The sequence below is a fragment of the Protopterus annectens genome, chromosome 2.part2 (genome assembly GCF_019279795.1).
Source record: "Protopterus annectens isolate FY-2018-M chromosome 2.part2, PAN1.0, whole genome shotgun sequence".
Lineage (NCBI taxonomy): Eukaryota > Metazoa > Chordata > Ceratodontiformes > Protopteridae > Protopterus > Protopterus annectens.
In genome coordinates, this window is record NC_056730.1 from 907,505,002 (window position 1) to 907,530,935 (window position 25,934).

Consider the following 25,934-nt stretch of genomic DNA (forward strand, 5'->3'; position numbering starts at 1 on the left):
CCAGATGCCCTATGCTGACCACCTTAAAAAACTCCAGCTATACTCTGTCGCATATCGTCTACTCCGAGGCGATCTCTGCTTAACATACAAGGCCATGTCAAACCCAGAGCTGTTGGACATGCTACACTTAAAGAAATCCCAATCCCTCAGAGCCACACGCTCCAGGGATCTAAATCTATTCATCACAATAAACAAAACATGCTGGAGGGATAGGTTCCTAACCCAGGGGCTCCCCAAACTCTGGAATAGACTGCCCATACATGTCAAGCAGAGTGCCTCTTTGGCCCTCTTCAAAAGAAACCCTGATGATTGGATGGGAGGAAGGAAATTCACCCCGCGGATCATGTCAGTCACCCTGTTAGACAGGGGTCCAGGGAGGTAAATAGTGTGAGAAGAAATAGCCAGGGAATTGTAATGGCTAGGCTTGTATAGGCCCTAGGGCCGAAAGCCTAGTACCAACCTATGAACCTGTGTAGATCATATCAACCAGTTACCCCACTGTCAAGGTCTCCTGTAACCAAATCAGGAGTAAATTGGGTTGGATATTTCTTTCTGCCTTGGAAACTGTGTTTGCAGTATCCATGAAGATGGATGTCTTATAGGAAAGCAATCAAGACTTTTTCTCAGGATTTTCTGAATGACTTTCACTCTCACTGCTATTAGACTAACTAGCAGTAGTACCCCAATTTTTCCTGCTTCCCCCAATGGACAAGGGTTCTACACTGCCATCCTCCACCTCTAAGAAAATTTCCATGCAAATTACTGAGATGCTTAAGGTCTCTATCAAGGGATCTGTTCAAGGACCCCAGTAATCAGCCCAGAAGATTCATATGCCTTCTTTTCTCTTACTGCAGCTAGTCACCCACCTCCTGTCTGTCCACTTCTCTCCCCAATCTGATCTAGCTTTCTACCAGCATAGCAGATGGCACTCTATTTTTTCATGAAGAACAAGGCAAAGGATACCTTCAATACCCTGTTTACTCACCCATTTTTTTAACTCCCTCCTATTGTTATTCTTTTTGAGCTGTTCCACGTCTGTCTTTGTCTGTTAAAAACTTTTATTCCCTTTCTTGAACCCTTCTGCCAACTCCCAAAGATGTCGGCCTTTTCCTACCTTATATCCTTTGCTGCCCTTCTGGTTGCCTTCTTGTATGGTACATCCTCCACCTCTCCCCTCCCTTATGTCTTCAGTATGCTCTCACTTTTGAGATTATTACTTGCCTCACATTCCTATGTAGCCACACTGATATTCTACTCTTTCCTCCTTTTTTGCTTCTTTATTAAACTTTATCCACATGTATGATACTCCATCTCTGCCCAGTTTCACAACTTATTCACCCTTCATGATCTTCTTCCAGCCCCTTATCTCATCTTTGACTCTGCCTCCTGGCTCACAGTTATTTATTCCTGAAAACCCACACCATATTTTTTGTCCTTGGTTATTACCTCTCCATACACTCTAAATGACACAGTGGCATAACCATTATAGCTTTTACATGGACATCTCTAATCCACACTACTTTGTTTAGGACCACATCCAGATACTTACCCTTTCTGGAGCAGTCTGCATCAACTGGTTGAACCCTTCCTTGTCCAAGACTTACAAGTGTTCGCTCTCTTTCTATGTTGGAACTCTACTACTCCCAATTTACTCAGTTCATAGTCAGATACCCCATTTGTACAGCTTTCTCTTTCTCTTACTCCTCTGCTTTCGCTTTCATCCACTGTATTTGTCCATCAGTATTCCGTCTCTTTCCTGTTTTGCCTCTCTCCATTCTGTCATCCCCTTTTTGGGTTGATGATCCTCTTCTTCCTCTCTAACCTAGCATTTTATGGCAGCATTATGTGGTGTTGCCCCTTTTTCTCCTCCACCTCAGCCTTTCCTTACTAATTTGTACCTTGGCACTTCCATGTCCCCTCCCCTCATCACTGGCCCACATTTAAATGGTATCAAAAATGTCCATCCTTCCCCTTCCTGCATTACTGCTTGCAGCTCTCAACTCTTCTTTCTTAGAATCATTTCATTATATAATAATGTATAAAAAAGTTGCCATTCACCCTTGTTTTCCCTCTGCTAGGTATAGCATCTGTTTTTTCCCGTCTTCTGTTTGAATACATTCTACTGTTTTTTTTTTTTGCTCCAGGAAAACTTACCTCCTCATGAGACATCATAGCTGGATCTAGCACAAGGATCTCTAGGCACCTGCCTTGGGCCCAGTTCTAGTATGGGGCCCCTTCAGTGATGCCAGCACCATCCTTCACACCATTATAAAGTGTGTTCTGTACAAGTTACTACTGCACAGTCATAGCTGCAAAATTTCATGATTGTGAATTAGTATAGTAAATAAATAAAAAAAATGGTGTCATCATTCACTTACATTGCTATAAACTACTATCTTCTATGTATATATCTGGTTCACCTACTTGAAGATTTCACATTCTGAACTTTTCCATAAATACAGGCAGGAAATGAGTAGTTTATTACAGTAATTTTTGAAACTTTTTTTTACTTTGAGACTGTTTAAAAATAAAAATGGTTCACAGTCCTTCATTTTTAAAAACATGTTACGTTCTTCCTTACATTGCACTTACACGACTATTTTCCCATCCATTCCCAATCCTCTACCCTCCATGAGCGATACTGCTTCAGACGTCTCAATTGCGTGCAGGACTTACGACTTCTCAAGACTGAGCAAAGGATCACTGCCTCAAGTTCAGGCATGTAGGTACTACAGTTTATTGCAATATTGTTTAGCCTTCCTTGATTTACCTGCTATGGTCAGTGGTTGGTAGCAACAAAATAGGTATTGTTTAAAAAATAATACATTTTTATTTAAACTGTTTACACAGATGAAATTACAAGGAGCCAGGGTAGCATCCTGTGAGCTGCACCCATAACATACACAAATGCAGATTATTGGTCTGATTACTAGCTGGATTTATTTGTTTTTTTGTCTTACCCCTGACTGCACTTTGTACAGGGGCTGTGGACTGATGTGGGAACGGTGGCCTCTGCTGCAGGATAACAGATACTACACTTGTTTTGTGGTTTGCTGATTGTGGATGTGTGTTTTCTGGTATAACCCCATATCAACATAATAAGTATATTGCCCGGTGGTGTAAACCTTGGCTGCAGATGATTGTCATTGTTCAAGTGACATTCAATGTGCAACAGTGGGAAAAAGGGGCTGTGGATGGATGTATATATCGCCTTAGTAGTTATTTTGGTGCATATTTGGCAACTTTGACCTCCACAATGCCTTTGCTATTTGTAAAGACTGGGCAGAATGTAGTCATCTGTCATGATATCTTCTTATTTGTATATACTGATCAGTTCAATATGTGTAGCGTTTCTTCAACATAAACTGGAATGGGATGGTAGCAGTGGTGAAGCGGTTGTGTTGGCGCCTCACAGTAAGAGGTTTTCCGCTTCGATTCTTGGCTGGGGTGCCTTCTGTGCAGAGTCTGCATGTCCTCCCTGCATGTGTTTGGGTTTCCCTCCCACATTTCAAAGACGTGTCTGGAGCATTTTTCCCCAGGCCACCGCTGAAAATGGGCCTTGTTCCAAGTCGGACTTTCCCGTTAAACAAATCTTAAATAAATAATAAATGTGTACTTGTCAGTACTTCTGTTTTGTTGCAGGGGTAGAGGTGGCAGCAGGAGCTACTGTTCTTATGCAGCTATGTGAACCTTTGGGTTTCATAATTTAGAGCACACAGGGGTAGTTAAGATGACACTAACTGATCAGAGCTTGCTTGTCTTGGTAGTCATGAGATTTGTCAGTTTTGCTGCATATTTAGCTTTGCCATGAATGTTACCACATTTTAGTTTTGTGATGTAGCTGCACTTCCTTGTTGTTTGATACTAAAATTCATCACTTTTGAGAAAGAACAGTTTTTTTTCCAGCTGACTCTCTTGATAGATTCTAGTCTCCCACTTTGTCTCCTTAAATGTCTTTTGCTGGTTTAAAGGAATTTCTGAGGGTACAATACATGAACATGAATACAAGAATGATAATCTGATTTGTATCACTTTCTTTCCAAGATATAGAGCAAACATAGAATGTCTATAGAATATGACAAAACAGATGCAGAAATTACACTTTTCTTTTTTGGGGGAATATATCATAGGTTCATAGGTTCATAGGTTCATACTAGGCTATCTGCCCGAGGGCATTTACAAGCCTAGCCCATCGTTTTGTGGCGTACGCCACCCCTTTAGTATGGGGAACTATACCCATTATTTTGCTGTGCCTCTGTCGAGCAGTGACACTGAGGTAATCCCTGGGGTATATCTGCGATCTCCCATCCATTGGTCAAGATTTCTCTTGAACAAGGCCAGCGAGGTGCTCTGCCTCACATATACCGGGATTTTGTTCCACAGCATAGGGAGTCTTTGGGAGATGAATCTATCCCTCCAGCACGTCCTATTAATAGCCGTGTCGAGGTTTAAGTCTCCCGCCCTTGTGGCTCTGATGGATCTAGATTTTTTGAGGTGAAGCATATTCATCAAATCTGGGTTTGACATGGCCTTGTATGTTAGGCAAAGGTCACCTCTGAGCAAGCGGTAAGCGACTGAATAGAGCTGGAGTTCTTTCAGTCGGGCAGCATAGGACAGATTTTTGAGACCCTTTATCCTTTTGGTGAGGAACTTTTGTGGCCTCTCCAGCTGCTGCAAGTGTCGGGTCAGATACATTCCGAATGGGGCATTGTACTCAATCATTGGTCTGATGAGTGATGAGTAGAGAGAGACAATGACCTCCCTTGATCTAGATGAGAATCCCTTCATGATAAGGTGGGCAATGTAGAAGGTCTTCCTAACTACTTTAGCTACATGGGTGTCGAATGACAGACTACTATCAACCTGGGTCCCCAGGTCCCTGATAACTTCTTCTGTGCTCAGTGGATTGCCACCTATTTGGTAGCTAGGGGTAACCTTGTTTTTCCCGAAGGGTATGACTATACATTTTTTGGCACTTAACTTTAGGCCATGGCTCTGGCACCAGTTATCCGTTTCTGTGAGACCCTTCTGAAGGATATCTCTGTCAGATGTGTTTTCTACTATGGCACCTAGTTTGCAGTCATCTGCAAACTTTGTCAGCCATAACCCTCCTGTGTTTGCTTGTACTTCGGAGAAGTAGATGCCAAACAAGAGTGGGCCCAGGACTGAGCCCTGTGGGACACCACTTGTGACAGGCTTTGAGTCTGACATGGCGCCAGCAACTCTGACCCTGTGGGTTCTGTCACTCAGCCAGTTTGCAACCCATCTTGTGATGTATGGGTTAATATTTAAGCTGATGAGTTTTTCAATGATACCCGAGTGGGGTATTGTATCAAAGGCCTTCGCCAGATCGAGGTAGGCTGTATGGACTGCCTTTCCCTCATCAATGGCTTTGGTGACCGTTTCAAAAAGTCAACCAAGTTTAAAAGGCATGATCTGCCTTTGACAAAGCCAAACTGGGTTGGATCCAAAGTCTGCAAATTCCCTATGTCTTTATTTATGAGGTCCATTATGATCCTCTCCATGGCTTTGCAGATAAGGCTTGTCAAGCTAATGGGGCGGTAATTTCCAGGGTCGGTGGAGGCACCGCCTTTGTGGAGTGGGACCACAGTTGCAGTGCGCCACTCCTGGAGTGCGTATCCAGAGGTAAGACTTTGATTAAACAGCTGTCCTAGCTGTGGGTTTAATTCCTCATTGAGTTCGTGGAGCACACAGCCGGGGACACCATCAGGTCCCATGGATGCTGTGTTTTTTGCTTTGGAGAGAGCAGTTCTCACTTGGGCGTTGGAGATGTTTGGGGGCTGCAATCGTTTGGTATAGATATCTCTCCTTTTGGGGAGGGGAGAAGTTTGCACTGAACCTGTCAGCCAGTATGTTGGCAATGTCTGTAGGATCAGTAATCTTCACATCATTTTGAACTAGTTCTGAGCATATCTGGGAGTTTCCTCCCAGGTTTCTAACATAGCTAAAGAAGGCCTTATGATTGTCTTTTGAGTCTTTAGCTATTTTTCTCTCAAAATTGCTTTGGATGATTTTATGAGAGCTCTTAGTTTTTACTTATAGTGATCAAGGGTGTCTTACCTTTTAAGGATTTTGCTCTATCTTGTAGTAGCTTCCTCCTTTTGTTGTAGAGTTTGTTTATGGCTGGGGTCCACCAGACTGGACGCTTGCCTTTGGTACAAAGAGTCTTTGTTTAGCTTGGGATTGCCTTATCCATGCAGTCCTGCAGGTGCTGGTAGAAGGCATTTGTAAGTGATTCAGCGGCTTGTGTACTGTTTTCCGCCGGCTCGGGGCCTTAAAGGGGACCACCCTAGTCTTTAGAAGTTTGAAGTCGGCTTCGAGAAGTTCTTTACTGTGGTCTTTTTATTTCAGGTGGGGTGGGATGAGGACCTCCAGCGAGATTAGTTTGTGATCTGATCTCACCAGTGAGGGGTATACTTCCGGTGTTGAACATTGTGCTCCCATGTTCGTGATGATGAGGTCAAGTATGTTATCTCCTCTTGTGGGAATGGTAACTAGTTGTTCCATGGCATTTGAGTTTATGAATTCCAGGAACTTTTGGGCTAGGGTGTTTGGGCTTGAGTAGTGTTCCCAGTCTATATTAGGGTAATTGAAGTCACCTAGTATGATGGTGTTTGGTGATACATTTATCCTCTAGTGTTTTCAGGAAGGCCATGTGAGGTTCCTGAGTTTGTGAGGGTGGCCTGTAACATGCTACAATTTGCAGAGCAGTCTTGCCTATGGTTAATTGCACCTGGATGGTCTCCGATGCATCGTGCGTTGCCACTAGTCTTGAGGTGTGGGTGTCCTTGATGAATATGGATACCCCCCCCTCCTTTCTTGGTATTGTCCGGATTTTGGGGCCGGAACGCATGATATGAGGTAAAACCTGATAGTGCTGGGGTGCTCTCAGGAGCCTTGAACCAGGTTTCTGTCACAGCACAGACATCGATGTTCTCCATACTGAGAAGGGCCTCGAGTGCGTGCATTTTGAGATTCAGACTTCTGGCATTGAGCAGCATTACCCTTAGTTTTTTTCCTTTTTTGTGTTCTAGGGTGGTAGGTTTAGAATTTGAGCCTTGCCTAAAAAAGGCACTATGGGGGTGGCAAGAGCCTTTGCCAATATCCGGAATCCCAGGGGTGACAGGTGCAAGCCATCCCTTGCGAAGCAGCGTGGCTTGTCCAGCATGTCATCCCAGGCAGACAGACACTGGATCCCCTTTGAATGACACCAGTGTTTAAGCCAATTGTTAAAGCTGATCATCTTATCTCTGCATTTACTTTTGCCAAGCCACATATAAAAGGGCACTGACAGTCTTTTTGTTTTGTAACCTTGCAAAAAATATTGTTGCACAAACCATATTAAATTTTGATCATCTGAAGTGCTGCAGACAAAACTAAACTCTGCATGGACCTGCCATTTAATTGTTTTTGACAGTGAGGGAAAAGATCTAGTGATTTAGACAGTGCAAAATATTTGCCCTTCAGATATTTAATCATGAGGTCTCTCTGACAGAATACCATTAAACTAGCCACCACTTTCACTCTGATACTAATAGCTCTGACATGGATTTACAATGAACTTATTTAATACATCTGTGTTCGACATCTATTTTTTAATATATTTGTTAACTAGAGAAGCCCATGTTCAGATATGTTCATAGGTATGTACTAGGCTAATGGCCCTGGAGCCTTTACAAGCCAAGCCCATAGGATTACCCTGGCATCGTGCCACTCGACATTAGTTCCCAGTGCCACTGCCGAGTAGAGCCACTGGAGTGATCCTCGGGGTGAATTTTCTATTTCCCATCCACTCATCAAGATTTCTCTTGAAGAGGGCCAGTGAGGTGCTCTGTTTGACATTTATGGGAAGTCTGTTTCATAGCATGGGCAGTCTCTGGGTTATGAACCTGTCCCACCAGCATGTTCTGTTGATTGTGGTAATGAGGTTGAGGTCTCTGGAGAGTGTGGTGCGGAGGGATTGGGATTTCTTTAGATGTAGCATTTCTAACAGAGCTGGGTCAGACATGACTTTGTAAGTCAAGCACAGATCGCCTCTAAGTAGGCGATGTGCGACAGAGAATAGTTGGAGTTTTTTGAGTCTGTCCATATAGGACAACTGTTTAAGGCCTAGGATCATCTTTGTGAGGCACTTTTGCGGCCTCTCCAGTTGTTGCACATGTCTAGTGAGGTACATGCCAAATGGGGCATTGTACTCGATGACTGACCTAATGAGGGAAGAGTAGAGGGAGACAGTGACCTCTTTCTTCCTGGATGCAAAACCCTAAGTAATGAGATGTGCCACATAGATGGACTTTCTGACCACAGTGGCAATGTGGTAGTCAAAAGAGAGGTTGCTGTCAACCTGTGTTCCCAGATCTCTTATAACGCCTTCTGTGTTCAGTGGACTACCATCGATCTGGTAATTCATGGGAACTGAGTTTTTCCCAAAGGGGATGACGACACATTTTTTGGCATTGAGCTTAAGGCCATGGTTCTGACACCAGTTGTTGGTCTCAGTGAGGCCCTTCTGCAGGATGTCAACATCACTTGGGGAGTTAATAATAGCTCCCAACTTGCAATCGTCTGAGAACGTTGTCAGCCAGCGTCCCTTTGTGTTGACCTGGACTTCACAGAAGTAGATACCAAACAGAACAGGACCCAGGACAGAACCCTGTGGGACTTCACTGATGACTGGTCGGCAGTTTGACTTGGAGCCAGCTACTTTCACATTGTGGGTTCTATCTGTGAGCCAGTTTGCAACTCACCTAGTGATATAGGGGTTGATGCCTAGGTTAGTGAGTTTTTCTATTATTCCTGAGTGGCCAATCAGAAAAAACTAAATGAAAACTCCAACCAAGCTAGAACTTCCAATGAGTGACCTCCCAAACCTCCTGTAACAGAGGCACATGGGACATATGCAAATGACCCTTATGAACATCAGGTGTTTCATCTATATGGCGATTCAAATGTAAAAGTCATGGGCAATCAGAATCAGAATCGGAGGTTTGGGAGGTCACTCATTGGAAGTTCTAGCTTGGCTGGAGTTTTCATTTAGTTTTTTATGATTCCTGAGTGGGGAATGGTATCAAAGGCCTTGGTCAGATAAAGGTAGGCTGTATGAATTACCTTGCCCTCCTCCACAGCTCTGGTGACTGACTCAAAGAAGTCGACCAGGTTGACCAGTCATGATCTACCCTTCACAATACCAAACTGTGTGGGATCCAGAGTTTGGAGATTCCCCACATCCTTGTTTATTAGGTCCATGATGATGCGTTCCATAGCTTTCCATATCAGACTTGTCAGGCTAATGGGGCGATAGTTCCCAGGGTCTGTAGTCGCTCCTCCTTTGTGGAGAGGGATGACTGTAGCAGTGTGCCATTCGGTAGGGACAAAGCCTGAGGTGAGGCTGTGATTGAACAAGGCACACAGGTGTGGTGCCAGTTCACTCTGTAGTTCATGTAGAACACAGCCAGAGATAGTGTCAGGTCCCATAGAAGCTGTATTACTGGCCTTGGACAGTGCTGTTTTAACCTGTGCAGCAGTAATACTGGGTGCCTGGCAATCTACTAGTATTGTGATTGGTCCTTTAGGGGGGGAGTTCTCTTTTCATGGACAACTTGGGAGTACTTTATAGTTAAGTGATTTGATCAAAGTCACAAGGGAGACAAACAGAGGTGGCAGGAATCGAAACATATACTAGAGGCTACAGGTATCAGCTTATTAATAGTTCAGAGGTTTAATTCTCTGAAGTAACTGATAGAGCTAGCACAGAGGATGTAATTATGGCCTTTGATCACACCTTCTGTTTCATGACATAGGCTGAGAATTTTCTCATTTAAAGTAAGCAGGTATATGAAATTACAGAATTCCTGACATCTTTTGCTTTCAGGCACAAATTCAACTTTTCCCTCCTGAGTAGTTTGTATATAATTTGGCCTGAACAGTAAAAAAAAAAAAAAAAAAAAAAAAACAACAACAAACAAAAATACCTTACATAGAGCATGTATGCAGCATGTTAAGATAGAAGTGTATGTGTGCATGCATGTGCTTTTTTCCTAGTAGTTGTTACTATAAACCCTCATTGTTCCTTGGCTTGTTTAAATATTTACTGCACCATTCACTTAGCCCCTCTCAAGCTACTTAGTCCTTTTGGTTTTCAGCCACCTATAGGGCAGTGTTATTGTGCCCTTTTATAGGGTTTTATTATTACAGTGTCTACAGGTGTTTTTATACTAGCTAATTATAGGTTTACCTGTGGGGAACATGCCACAGGTCTGAATAACACGTTCTTCATGTGATTCATGTAGTGCCATGATGTATTTATTGTTCTTGGACTGAATGACTAAATACATTATAGTGTTTAATGCAATTTGGTTAATTTTATTAGTGCCACTTCCACAACAATGACTTAGTGATTCAGCAGATATTGGACACAGAAGTGTTCTTATTTATGTATAATGAATGCTGTGTTATGTTGCAAAGCACTTAAGAATGGCAAAGGTTGTTCATATGAGTAATTAAATATACTATTTTATGCAACACCTACAGGTATCTAATCTAAATATGTGGAATATTAAAAAACAAAACACCAAACTAAACTTATGTGTCAAGTCAATTGTACAAGCAGGCCTTAAACAACCCCATAAATAGTGCTGCAGACAGATTAATGGATTCCTCATATGTTTTAGGAAATCCTATCCTAAGAATGATATCCAAATGAGCTTTAGAGAAATACATTTTCTAAAGATTAAACTTTTTTTTTATTTGAACAGTGCATTTAATGTGTGAGACACATGGAATCAGACAATGTACTACTGCAGCTACAACTAGACCTAAGTCACAGCATTTTGAGTCCCTTTTCATTACCTGTATACTATGCTGCCATGCAATGAAATGTCACAGTCTCTGCCTTATGAGGTTTTGAGTCTGGATATTTTCTTGCCATGGGCTCACTACACGTATGGTATGGTGACATTGTATGCGTGCTACTTTGTGGTAAATGAGAAGCATGTTCAGTGTGTTGTATATGAAGTAAGGTTCTGGATTTATTGTTTATGTTGTTTTCAGACAGACCTGAAACTTTTGTGGGTCTAGACTTCAGAGTATTTGTACATGTGGTGGTTGGTATGTTTGCTAACAGGGTGGGGCTGATGCTGAGAGTTTATCATCAGTATTATGGCTCTGCTTTCACCTTTCTACCTCACAGATATTTAAAGTCTTGTCAAAGCACAGTTCATTTTCTGTGAGCATTGATGCCTGCTCTGTCAATTTCTCTTCTTCTTTGTGGTGCAGTTCCAGTAAACATCACCTTTAGAAAATTCTAGGACTTTATCGTCTGGAGGGGCATAGGACACTGTCCACATACACCAACAATTTCTCATCTCCTTTGAGATTTGGGTTTGGTAAACAGGTCACCAACAGTACATTACAGGGCATCAGTCTGGAGAGTCATGACTTGTCTTTATTATTTTTAATTTCCCAGAAATGACAGATTTTCTGGAATAATTTTTTTCATATATAAAAGCAGTGCTGGATCATTGTCAAATGGGGCCTAGGCAGGGTAATGGACCAGTACCACCCCCCCACACACAGAGCCATTACAGTGTCCCATTACTTGCTGTCTCTCCCAATTACTTAAACACCGTTCAAACCTGTCAGCATGCACAGTATTTTCCTCTTTACTTGTACAATGATTACAGAGATTTGACTTAAAACCTTTATTTCAAATTGTATAGCACAAACACTGATGACCATTGGTTAAACAAAACATTCTCACAATGAAAACAGACTTAGCATAAGCAACAATAAACCTCTCTTCCCTTGAAAGTCATATTCATTAAAAATGCATCTGGTGAGTGGCTGATTATTCATACTTCTATATCCACAGACATCCCCAAACCTAGCAGTTAATTACATCATTGACTACACCCTTCTTGGATGTCTGTGTCAAAAAATGAATAACAATAATAATGATCAAAGTCACATATTTCAAATTTGTTTCACACATACACATATTAGCCAAAGTATTTCAACGTAATTTGCACACACATATGCACGCTACTCCTGCAAAGCTGATTAAAGACTGCTTAAAAATGACCAGATGAGAAGGGTGTAAGGTACTTTCTTCTCCAGATGGCCTCCCTGTCCTCAGCAACAGTGATAATCACTTTGTTGACTATCTACTCTCTATGTACCACGTGGCGCAGTGGTGGAATGGTTAACGTTGTCACCTCACAGCAAGACGTTCTCCGGTTTGATTCTCAGCTGTGATGCCTTTGCCTTCTGTGCAGAGTCTGCATGTCCTCCCTACATTCTTGTCTGTTTCCTCCGGGTGCTCCAGTTTCCTACCTCATTCCAAGACCTCATTCCAAAGACATGCATCTGGAGAGTTTCAACCTGGGCCTCTGCTGAAAATAGGCTCTGCCCTAGTTGGATTTTCCCAGTCAACAAATTTTAAATAAAGAATCCAACAGAAGGAGGCAGAAGTAAAACCCAGATTCTTTTATTCCACAACAATGAGTGCTTTCCTCCAAATTACATGGGCTTTTTTTTTCTGATGAAGTCCATGAAATTCGGATGAAAGCACTTGTGGAAAAAAAGAATCTTGGTTTCACTTCTGCCTCCTACTTTTGGATTCTTGGCTGGATTACTTTATTTTTTGTTACATGTTAAATAAAAATAAATACATAAATATTGTTATGATGAAATAAATTACACATACTTCATTGGTAACTTTGGATGAACTACATGAAATTGTACAATAATCATGATCATCAGACCATAAGATCTAGCCATGTGCAGCACAGTTTAAACAGAAGAGTACTTATGAGAGCATAAGAAATATTAACCACCTGACAGCATGTGCTAAGTCAACATGCACAGTCTCTGTAGATGTAAAAGTCATCTAAATAATTCCACATTAAAGAGAACTATTACTAATGCAGAGGTTGTTGTTGGCAAATTAACTTTGCATTTCAGTACTTCATTAACAAATGCAGTGCCTGCTGCCCTTGAAGAACAAATTGCCTACATTACATTAAAAATTGGTGTGGTGGTGATATTGCAGTAACATTTCCTGAACCGGATCAGCTATGCAATAGCTAATGGCTGGCAAACAAAGACAACAGGTTCATAGTTACTAAGTATGCAGTCCTGAAGACATTAAGTAGTCTAGCCAATTGTTCAAAAACACTGTCTAGTTAAGTGACTTGCTCAAAGTCACACAGTAGATAAATGATGGCGGAAAGATTCAAACCCAGCACCCTCGTTACAGGAAGCAGCTCATTAACAAACCAGAGCTTTAGTCCTCTGTGCTAACTGAGAGAGTAACAGTTTTTAACTAAATGCTTAAATCTTTTACAATCTTGTAGAGAAGCCAACTGTATCACAATAATATACAACTCTGACAACTTGATGAATGCCTAAGAAAAGATGGTTTCGATTCATCATCATCATCAACCCCGTTTTCCCATTTTTCTACATGGGGTCAGGGTATCATGTTAATTGTCACCATCTCCCTCGATTCAATGCCACACTAATGCCCTTTTCATCACTCATGCCTGACTGTCGCAGATATTCTCTCAGACAACCCATCCACCTCTTTGCTGGACATTCTCCTTTCCTCTTACCTTCTTCCTGCCTGTCCCAAATCTTCTTCACTAGATTGTCTTCTGCTTTTTTTGCATGTATCTGAAACAAACCACTGTAATCTGTTCTCTTTGATCTTTTCTGCAATTGGGGCTACTTTGGCTTCTGCTCTTATGTCCTCATTTCTTCGTCTGTCTCACAGTGTGCATCCTACCACCCATTTCATTCAATTCACCTCCTTCACTTCTAGTGTCCTCATCTGCTCTGCCTTTATTGTCCATGTTTGTGTACCATACAGTAATACTGGTTGCACCACAGTCTTGTATACCTTACTTTTTAGCTTATTTGGCATTCTTCTGTCATACACTACATTTGAGACTCTATGCCAGTTGTCTGCAGCCCCTCTGATTATATTTTTTGACCTCTTCATTCAGACTTCCCTTTTACTCAACCACTCCTCACAGATACTTGAAGCTATTAACCTGTTTCACTATCTTCCCTTCTATCTCAATTCTCAGCTTCTTCTGATTTCCCCAATTTGCTGTCATTACCACTGTCTTATCTGTGCTTAGTTTCATCCCATGTTCCTTCAGTTTTGCATTGCATTCCCCTATCCTTTGCCGACGTTCTTGCTCAGAGTCTGCCTGTAATGCCACATTGTCTGCATACAGCAATTTTGTTGATCTGTCTCCTCTGACCTGCTTGCTAATATAGTCTGCAGTCCATCACCAGTATGAAGAGCAGTGGGCTCAGAGCTGAACCTTGATGCACACCCACTTCCACTGGGATTCCCCTCTGTGAAACAAAACACTGTTTGTACTTGAGTCTTTGGGTTCTTGATAATAGCCTACACTAATTCTACCAATGTTTCTGGGACTTTGAACCACCGCAGTACTGCCCACATCAGCTTTCTTTGGACCTTGTTGTATGCTTTCTAGAAGTCTCCAAGTCTAGGAATGCCCAGTTGGACTCTTTCCTCATCTCTAGCTTCTTCTCAATTATCTATCTCACTGCAAACATCAGGTCAGTTGTGCTGCGTCCTAATCTGAATCCGAACTACTCAACTTCCATCTTACTTTCTAATGCTCTGCATATACATTTATCAATTGTCTTGCAACCTGATATAGTTTATTTGTGCCACCTACTAAGTCACTTTCCAGAAGCTGGTAGATTACCTCTGATGACCTATTCTTTGCTATTGCAACTCCTTTCTTAGCTTCTTTGTTAGCCAACCAGTATTCCTTCCTAGCCTGGTCAGTCTTTTCTACCTCCCACTTTTTCCTGCACTCCTTTCTTTTGATGACTTCCTGGACTTCTGCATTCCACCACCAGCTTTCCTTATGTATCTTAATTCCAAACCTGGCTCGGCCACATATCTGTTCTATAGTCCTCACACATGCTGTTTCAGGGCCCCGCCATTCTTCAGCCCCACCTGTTTCCTCCTCTTCTTGGGGTACTACAGCCCCGAGTAATTCCTTGAAATGCTGCACTTTCTCTCCAGTCACCTTCTAGGTTTTCAGCCTTGGCTCTGTTGACCTTAGAGCCTTTACTGACCACTGCTTGCAGTGGTTTATACTGTGGGCCAACTGCTTTACTGGGCATGACTTTGCAATCATTATTCTACCCCAGTGCCCTTTCCTTACTAGGAGGAAGTCTACCTGAGTTGCATGTTGGCCACTCATATATGATCTTGTGACTGTCTCTCTTTCTGAACCATGTGTTGGCTACTATCAAGCTGTTTGCCATACAAAAGTCTAAAATGGCCTCTCCTTTATTCCTGTTGCCCCACCCATGTGGACCCAAGCAGTCCTCATATCCTGTTCTAACTGTCCTGATATGTGCATTCAAGTCACCCATTATCAACACCAACTCATGTTGTCCTGCTTTATCTAGAGGGTCTTGCAACTGTTGTCTGAATGCACTCTTTTCCTCACTATCACAACACTGCTATGGGGCATAGGCTGAGATTATGAATACTGCCCTATCATTACACTGAAACCTGATTGCTATGAGTCTGTCACTAATTCTGATCCCTCACTGCCTTCTGAAGTCTCTCTCTCAACTCAATTCCCACACCATTTCCAACCTGTCATTCTCCTGAGTAGTAGACTCTGGATCTCAAGTCAATTGGTTTCACTGCACTGCCCCTCCATCTCTTGGATACATAGGATGTCCAGCCTCCTCCGTATCATCAGGTCATCCACTTCCAAGCTGTGTCCTGTCAGTGAACCTACACTGAGTGTAGCAATTCTCAGTTCATGTGTGGCAAGTTGGTTTTACATCCAGCTTTTGCTCAATGGAGCTATCCGTGGTAACCCAGGCTTGGCAAATAGACACCATCCACTTATTGATCCAGGGCTGCTGGGCTTTTTGGCAGGCACACACTGGTCAATAGGGGCACTTACACCCCTCCCACCATTAGCATACGTCCCTGGGATAAGTCGGAGTCAGTCGAGTCCTCAACCCACTTATTACCAGCAAATACTCATACTAGGTAAAAAGACCAAATCCCCTAGAGCCATATTTTACACCATTGAGTGGCTAGCCCTGCCACAGCATGTAGTCTGTAATCTGTGTTCTCCTCCCTTTTGGATGGTGCACACCACACTAGATATTCAAAGCGGTTGGTCTGTACAACTCTTCCCCTATAGGTCACCCTGCAGAGTCTGTGCTGCTGCCCACAGATCCTTTCATTGGTGAGTTTGAGATGGAAAAAGTCAGTTGTTTCTCAGACGTGGGAGAAGCTCACAGAAACACAGGGAGAACATGCAAACTCCGAACAGGCACTGACTTGAAGTTCAGGATTGAACCTTGTACCTTGTGCATGGAAGATGAAGACCTTAGCCATTAAGGCAACTGGTCTGGTTCTGATTATCACTCTAAACAATGGAGTCTATATGACCTGACAAATGCCAACCCCTTTGCAGTTGCTGGAGGCTGCAAAGAAAGTACTACAAAAAATATATTGCTAAAATGCAGCATGTTAATACTAAATTACACAACCCAGGCTTATTAAATAATTAATTAATTATTTAGTGTAATGAATAAAGTAAAACAAAGACAGTAGAAATGGCCCAGCAGCATTTGTTCAACAAGCCACAAGTCATACAAAAATCAGAAATATTACTGCATTCAACATGCTATTTTTTTTTGGGAAGGGTGTGTTTACATGATGTCAGGACACCTACATCTCATTTTTGACTTCTCTGTCATCAAGTATAGCTAACCCATCTGATATGAGTCAGCACAGGTCTAACCTACTTGTTGAATTGATAATAATGCTTGTGTTGTTTCAGCATATACCTCCAGAGTCATCAGAGCCAGACTGTGGACAAATGGGTTCCTTATATAAAGTAATGAATCAGGTCCCTGCCATCAGTACCAATATCCCATTACTTGGCTGTCTCTCCCCATTTGTCATAAACACTGTCTAAACCTGTTAATATACATAGTATTTTTTAACTTTTTGCAATTATCACAGTGATATGGGTTTCATTTAACCTTTTATTTTAAATTTTACAGAAAAAACACTAACAGCCATTTTCTAAAGAAAGCATTCTTGCAGTGAAAACAGACTTAGCATGAGAAGCTGTAAACATCTCTTCCCTTGAAACTCATATTTCGTAAAAATGCATTTGGCAACCTACTAAACTGCAAGCTGAGATTCATACTTAAATAGCATATAGTGAAGTACTAATTAGCATCTATGTGAAGACTGCAGGAATTTAAAAAATAGATGTGTAATCCATTTGCTAACAGCCTGTGACAACCCACTGGAGACAATGTCCCTCTTCGATCTGCTCATGAGTAATGAGCACTGAGTAGTGAAGTAACTTGGCAGAGTCACATAGAAGACAATTGAAGGGTGAGGGAATCAAACCACGTACTACAAGAAGCAGTTCTTTAAAGCTAACAGCCTTAGTCTTCCGCATTAAGTAAAATAAAAATAGTTGTAGCCCAAACATACTGTATTTCACATGTATGTGCCTGCAAAAAAAACAAGGTAAGCAAAAATATATTCATCTTTAAAATAATGCTATTAAACTCATAGACTTCAGGCTGTCCAGTTTATTCACAGCTAAATACAAACACACTGTCAGCATTTTACAGAACAAGGAAACCAAGAATCACATCCAAAAAACATGGCTTATATGATGATACTCCTGTTTACTACAATCAACTGCTCTGGTGCATGGGTAGTTAGTTACTAGGCTTGCAGTCTTTGGGACCACTGTGAAGCCTAGCCTAAAGGTACAGTTGCCCCAAAGTACTGTCTGGTTAAGTGACTTGCTGAAGCACAGGGCATAGTATATATATAAGGCAAAATCTGAGTGTTCTGCAAAACTGTAGACGGAGAAGAGGAGTCTACTTTAAATCACTTAAAAATTTAACAGAACAACAGGTTTTGCATGAACATGTATTCTATGAACCACATAACCATTAAACTGTATGACTGACATACAGTAGCCCTCAGTGAGTTAGAAAAGAAAGATGCTGAAGCCATCTGGGCCCTATGCAACTGCCTAAGTCACCTTATGCTGTATCTGGCCCTGTAAAAGTCATTATTGCAGTGACAAGTACTCTGGGTAAACATTCGAGTATTTATGATAAAATCAAAAGCCAGACAAAGTAAATTCTCTAAAGGACAAGAACATTGTCTAAGTTTACTTTTTTCAGTAAGACAGTTCTGGCTGGCTTAAAATGAGTGTTATGCACAATTTCACTTCAAATTTTTATTTTTTTCCTGGAGGCACACTTCTTCCAGACTTACCCTCTACTACAGACATTTAAGGGATTTTTTTGCCCACTGTGGGTGTGGAGGCACACTGCATGATGTCTCTGGTAGCTGCATACACACAATTGCCATAGTTCAGGCAGGTATAAAATTAAGTGTAAAACTAACCAACTTCTTCATTGTCAAATGCACTTTAAATGTGAGATTCAGTGCAATGGTAGTTTATTGTTGCTAATGTTGATTTTGGAGTTTCTTTTCATCATGAAGACTTTTAGTTGTTTATAAAAGGGTCCTCAATGTTTTGGCATTACAATTTGAAGTAAAAGTTTGATATTAATGAAAAATGTTTATGATCACTGTAATTGTAAAAAAATTGTATGTATATATATATATATATATATATATATATATATATATATATATATATATATATACTGACAAAATTGGACATTAATTTATGGTGACTGGGGAGAGATGGCCAAGTAGAGGGATACATGTATGGTTGGGGGGGCCCTGCTCAATCATTCTACCCAGGGCCCCACCTGTTCATGATCTGGTTCTGATTGTTCCTTTCATATGTCATATACCTGTTGACCATCAGGTTCTGGCAGTGTAGTGGGCTCTACAACCTCCCCACACAGGATTGCAAGTTAGCATTGGCCACTCACCCACAATCCCATGCTGGATTTTCTAGTTTCTGTGTAATCCTGTGTTGCCTGGGTAACAACCAGGGCTTTATACATCTGTGTCATGGAACTGGTGCTTACCGACAAACCTTTCAACAGCTGACACAAACAGAAGCATATGTGCTTATCTTATCAAACTTCATTTCTTCAACAAAGTTAATTTTAAAGTACAGCATGAGCGATTTGTTTACTAGGATAGTGACAAAACAGCAGTGATTTAGCTACAAAAATGTGTGTATGTATATGTGTATTCCACTCCTCTTCTGTCACTACCTACTTGCCTGCACTAAAGCCATAACCTTCTTTTGCAATACAACAACCTTTGTGCATAATGTCAGGTAGTGCTAAAGTAATAAATACTCATGAGGTCATCAGAAACAAATACATTTTGGGAATATGTATTCTCAATACTAAATAAATCATCAAGAAAATAGTGTTAAAGATTTAATAAAAGCTGAAATGTGTTGAAAATTAACTTTTAGGGAAAACATCCAAAACTCATTACCTGCCATTTTATCTTTCATCTATTCCTGCAAATCATGCAATAAGACTTACCGACTCGTGGGTAGGAAGTGTTATGAACACCCTTATGGCTACTGCAGTCATCTTTTAAACAGGTCCTCTTATAACCTCCCTCTTCAATTTTAGTGGGGCTTCCACAAGTAGGACAAAATCCATACCTTTTATGCCAGGCAAGAACTGACCTTGCTTGTGCCACAACACCTTTCAAAAGGTAAATGAAAAGAAGAAACACAAAGTAAAAACTGTAGTCAATGTAAGCATAAATACATTTGAACAATATGCTGACCTCATTCAGACACTACAAAACATACTACTCTGCTGCTTTTCTGCTCTACAAAGGAATAACATGAAGTAGGTTGGACTTTTTGCAGCATCCTTTCAGCAGATGCACACATAGCTGCTACAGCAGGATAGCTGATACCAGGCATTATTTTTGTTTTTGAATACATTTTTCACATTGTCACTTAAGACATAGGCACACATACATTAAAAGAAAAGAAAAACAACTATACTAACATTTTTTTTTCATTTATGTAAGTTATACATTATACAGATGTTTTCTTTCATTCTTTATAACAATTCTCATTCAGTCCAATATTACATCTGGTGCTCTATTAGTCCAATATTACATCTGGTGCTCAATTCCTGCCTTTCCTTAAGCCTCACTCCTTTTCCTCAACATTATTTTGAATGTATTGTTCCCACAAACTCAATTTATTTTATGTTATCTGCTACTTCCCTTTTCTAAAGATCTCATTTCCATTTCTATTATCTCTTTTACAATATTCAATACTATAAAAACAGCTAGTTTTGATTTTGATTTACATTGTCTACTAATTGCTTTTTTGGCAGCCACTAGAATTAAGTATAATAAGTTCTTACTACGTCTAGACAATTCAGATCTTGTGTCCCAGCTCAGAAGAATCATTTCCTTAGTTACAGCCATTTGGACCTGCAATATTTCTTATAGAATATTCTGTAGGGAATTTTGAACATCTGTTAACTCTTTATACTCTCAAAAGACATGCTCCAGTTATCGCTTTCTTCCCCATAACACCTCCAATATTTGCTGATTGATTCTTACAGTTATTATGCAATATTGTATATGCCCTACTAATTACCCCCTTTATCACAACAGTTTTTTTTGTTCTAGATTCAACTAAAAATGCTAAAAGAGCAGGTCTTTCACTTCATACTCCCCTATCCCTTATCTCTTTGCCTTCCCTATCAGAGTGATACCAGAGGATAGGCAATCTCTAATTTGCAGTCCAGACTTCTTATGGGCCTCATTCCACTCTTTCTCCTTTTCCTCTCTAGTTATTTGCTCCCAGATACATTGGTTCCTTTGCCAGTTTTCTCTAGTAAATTCCAGCCCCTTCTTGCTTATTTTATGTACCCCTACTTGCAGTAATCCTTGCTGGCAAAATTTGCTTTTTGCATTCCCATGTTGGCTTAGTTCTTAGAATACTTTCCACATCTTTATGAGTAGGATACTCTGTATGGTTGGTATTCTCCTCAAGGATCTGCATCCAAAATCCCACTCTCTCCTTATTTATTTAACCCCATACTTTAGCATCATCCCTTTCTACTTCTGCTTCTGTTATGTAAATATGATCCTTAACTACATAGCTCTTAAATACCCCTTCAAATCAGGTAATCCTAAACTATCTTCTTCAACTGTGAGGATCAGCTTATCCCATTTAACTCTTGCCCTCTTTCCCTCCCACATAAATTCCTTTAACTCTTTATTAATTATTGTCCACAACTTCTCCTCTGGTTGATAAAAATATGCCTGACCTCCATAGAAAACTAAAAAAACTAAAACATGTTAACTGCTTGTATCTTGGTATTTATATTCATAAACAATAACTTCCAGTTCTCAGTATTTGTATCTTTTATTTAGTCTCTTCCCATATCCTTAGCTGACATAACAGAAGGATTTTTAATCCATACTCCTAAATATTTCATCTTATCATGTCCCCACAAATATGGGTATTGCTGAACCAATTCATGTGTGGGTACATAATTTACGGCTATAGCCTATGTTTAATCATCATTAGTTTTATAGCTTGAAAAGATTGTCTCACAACACAACACTGAAATGCCCTTTTATGGATTTATCAAGTATAAAATAATATCATCTGCAAATAAATACAAATTTTCTTGATCACCATACAAATTATAGCCTTGAATTTCTGAGTCCTTTATTTTCTTTGCCAATGACTCTAAATATAAATTAAATAACAAAGGGGAAAGAGGACACCCCTGACTGTTTTCTCTGATTAGACCAAATTATCGAAGAGGAGCCCTCCTGCTTTAATTCTTGCCTCCGATTCTTCTTTTATCCACCTAATTAACCTTATTATTGTATCAGGGAATGCAAATGCTTCCATTGCCCTACTCATAAAGTCCCAGTATACTCTGTCAAATGTTTTCTCTACATTTAGGCCCATCAACAACAGCTGTATATTTATACATTATGCTTCCCCCTAGATCATCATTATTGTATTAATGTTGTCAAACATTTTTCTCCTATCCATAAAACCATACTGATCCATATGTATCAATTTTGGCAACACCTTTGACAGTCTTTTAGTTAGTATAGACATTAGTCATAGACACTTTATAATCAAGGTTTAAAATTAAAATTGGTCTATATAAAGCTGGGTTTGATGTGTCTTCTTTGGGTAATATAGCCACTACAGCTTTCTTCCAAGATGCTGGTGCTTCCTATCCTTTTAAAATACTATTAAGCAAAATTTTCAAGCTCTTTATCACATTCTTCCCTCCTAAATTCCAAATTTCCACAGGAATTCCATCTGTTCCTGAGGACTTCCCTGCCAATTGATTATACATCACTATTTTTACATATCTCAACTCCTCCTGTCTTTAAGTATTAGTTGACCTCATCTTCGTCTTACCCTGGCATAAGTAAGTCTTAACTAAATGTTACCATTTGTGCTGTTTCTTGTTTTCCACATTCCTCTAATTTATATACATTTTTACAAAATTTCCAAACTAACGCTATGAGATCTCTAGTTATTTTTCTTGTCATAGGTTCATTAAGTTAGGTGACAACCCTTTCTACTTTCAGCTGTCTAAGTTACTGTGCTAAAAGTTTTTGTGCTCTCGAGTTGTTATCAAAAATAGTTACTTAACAGCAATATTTTTAAACTTATGCATATTATTCAAACATTCCCTTATCTTCTCTTTAGTACTCTGCAATTGCTTCTTCTTGTTTTCTTGTTCTGAGAGTGTCTCCTTATTCTTTAATACATTAACCTTTGTCAGACCTTCTAAATAATTCCTATTACTTCTTAATCACATCTTTTCTTCTTTTATTTCTATCCTAATTTTCAAATCCATTTTCATTTTATTCCACTTACTAGCTATAACTGAACTGATGAAGAAATGTTTATCTTTTCTACTAACTCTTGAATAATTTCCACATCTCATTCCCTGAATTCCACTCTTTTTAACAGGTAGGTTGGAAAGTGCCAGTGTCTCATTTTCGTTTCCCTACCCTACATTTTTATCTTGGTTTTTATTGGTACATAGTGTGGTGAAATAGTTATTGTTGTGTGTCAAAGTTTTAAATTAAATGCACATGTTCCTGTGAAATAAGCATTCTATCCAGTCTAGCCCAGTTATTACACCTTGGGGAATAATATGTAAATTCTGTCTTGAGTTCCTACTACTGAATTCATGTCTTCTATACCAAATATTTTCATATATTTCTTCATAAATGTATCCTCTTTTGTTATATTTTCCCTTTTAGGTCCCCCAGTACATGTTTACTATTGGAAATCAAGTTCCAGTTCCCAGCTATAAGTAATATCCCCATCCTAAAACTGATATTTCTCCCAAAATTTTCTTCAGCTCCATAACAGAAGATTTTGGAAGAATGTAAATACATGCCAGCATAATCCTCCTCCCTTGCCAATAGCCCCTTACTACCATTACTGTCTTTTCCCCTTTCCTAACAGTACTGGCGTGCCTCTAGTAATTATTATTATTCACCTCTTTTTTTGTGCCCCTGATATTCTGCTGAATATCCACCCTGACATCCTTTCTTTGCCAAATTCACATGCTCATTTCTTTCCAAACGTGTCTCCTGCAGCATTGTAATTTGCTCTGTGCATTTCTTAATATAATCTAATACTTTTTACTTTTTGAGTGAACTTGTAAGGCCATTTACATTCCAAGATAGTATTGCTAGAGTAGCCATTATTTTAAAAATCTGTTGATACCATCTGTTATACATGACAGATTTCTGAATGTGTATTTTCAACTTTTTTTTTAAACACACACACTGTTTGGCAGGCTGATACAGTTGTTTCATCTCCTCTCCATTTGAACTTATGTCACACATTTCAAGACTTTTTGCTTCAATAAAAACCTTCACACAAAAAACTAAATGCATTTTAAGAACAACCACATCCCATATTAACTTAGATCAAACACATAAAATTATGTACATTTCCAACAAATGTAGTCTAACCTTCAAGACAGGTACAATTGCCCCAAAACTGATAGCTGCACACACAGTTATTACCTAATCTAAAATTAAGGTTACCAGTGCTAAAGCTCATTTCACAGCCTGTGTTTCTAATTACACTTATTGTCACTGGTTCTTTTCTTAGCTCTTTTTCCTCCCAGATGTGACCTCCCCCAGCTTGCATGCTTTCAGAAGACATTAACTTTTATCCCTAAAAAAAAAAGTGCACTAGCTAGCTTAAAAAAAAAACTAAACTGCACACTATTCTATTAAATACATTAAAGTATTAAGGCTGCATGGGAGGATATTATCTCTTTGTCATTTCCCAGAGTTTCAGACTTTACTTTTTACTGAACTGCTTACCATTGTACCTTTAAATTTTGTATTTCCCTCAGAAAATAGTAGTCAGCAATGAGAAAAAAGCAGCTAACAACTCTTCAGATGCATGAATGAATCTTTGTAAATTTAACTCAGAATACATCTTTACTTAAAACACAAATGTACACAATTTCCCTGGCCAACTGCCCTCAGGTACAGCCTTTATGTCTCCTACTGAGAACATTTACAGATGTAAGAAACATAGCATTTTTCATACCTTTTATAATTTTGTCTTATTTTTCAAGCCTACTTCCTTCAAACATGTTGTGGCGTCCAGCTATATCCCACCAGACTGCCACCAATTAATGTGATATCTGGCCAATATCCCATTGGAGTGCCAACAATAAAATGTGATGTTCCTTACTATCTTTGGTCAGTAACTAAGGAACTTCGGTCCTCACTACTGACTCCACTGTGAGACTGTCACTTAAATAGGAGTAATATTTCACAATTTTCCCCTAAAAGCACAACAGGAACATGCTCAATAAACGACATACTTCTGTCCACCCCTAATGTAACTCCTTATTACACACTTCGTAGCAATGTGTCCAAGCTTAAGACCTCTGATACTCTCACACTCAAAGTAAATTTAAATCTCACACATCCAAACACTTCTGGGAAAGCCTGACACAGATTTCCAGCTGTGTCCCTTCCCCAAAATAATACAGTAATGCTGCCATCAATCAGAACATCTTCATGCCCTTATAAAGGGGTGTACAACTATGAAAAATAAATGATAGCTATGATCAGAGCAGACAAGACTTCGAGGGGACCTGGGAAGTATCATATATTTATAAACACTCTTTAATCTCTAAAGAAAAACACTGATTTCCAGCCACAATGTAAAGTAATGAAAACATTTAATAATAAGTAAAATGCTTAAAATCTTACCTTTAAGCATCCCTGTTACTAGCACTTTCTCTAATACCTAAAAAGATCATCTCTACTTGACTCCAAGTAGACTTTTCTCTATCTGTTAAACCTAGCACTTGCTCCTACAGTACTTATTACCTTGATACGGCACTCTTATAGATAGCACCCCAAAAAGGCAAACCCCCATTTCTCGGTCACCCACGTCCCCCGGAATCTCTTTTCAAGTTTTTTTGTCTAGTCCTTCTAGCATGTCGAGGGATCAGTTGCTAGTGTCCTCTCCTGCTCAGCTGGTGAACCTGGGAATATTGAGGCAATGTTACAATTGCCTCATGTACACAGACAACCCTCTCCTCCTCCCACAAAACACAAATACATGCGAGAGATGCAACTATACGGCCAAACTGGAGGCTGAGCTCTCTCAACATAGGACTGGCAAGACCAGTCAGGAGGAGAAAGTTACCACACACACTATAGACCCAGTCTCACATAGTACCATCACAACCTCAAATCATACACATAAACACACAAAGACATACTCGGCTCTGATCAAAAATCTACCAAAACAGCAGAGGCCACCAAAGCAGACACCCAAACAACCACCACCTCAGAACACAACACCTGCAACACATAGACCTCACAGTCAGAGTGTCAA

General features: G+C 40.0%; 2 protein-coding genes across 9 annotated transcripts in view; one reads left to right on the top strand and one right to left on the bottom strand.

The window, feature by feature from the left end:
• ZFYVE16 (zinc finger FYVE-type containing 16) overlaps positions 1 to 25,934 on the top strand; it is a 3,161,611-nt gene that overhangs the window by 531,980 nt on the left and 2,603,697 nt on the right. The gene's annotated exons all lie outside the window — the stretch shown is intronic.
• The window catches only part of NUDT12 (nudix hydrolase 12), a 588,354-nt gene that overhangs the window by 261,455 nt on the left and 300,965 nt on the right, over positions 1 to 25,934 (bottom strand). Inside the window, exon 4 of the mRNA XM_044064230.1 lies at positions 19,567 to 19,734. Coding sequence (XP_043920165.1) covers positions 19,567 to 19,734 — 168 coding nt within the window. The remainder of the gene's footprint in view (positions 1 to 19,566; positions 19,735 to 25,934) is intronic.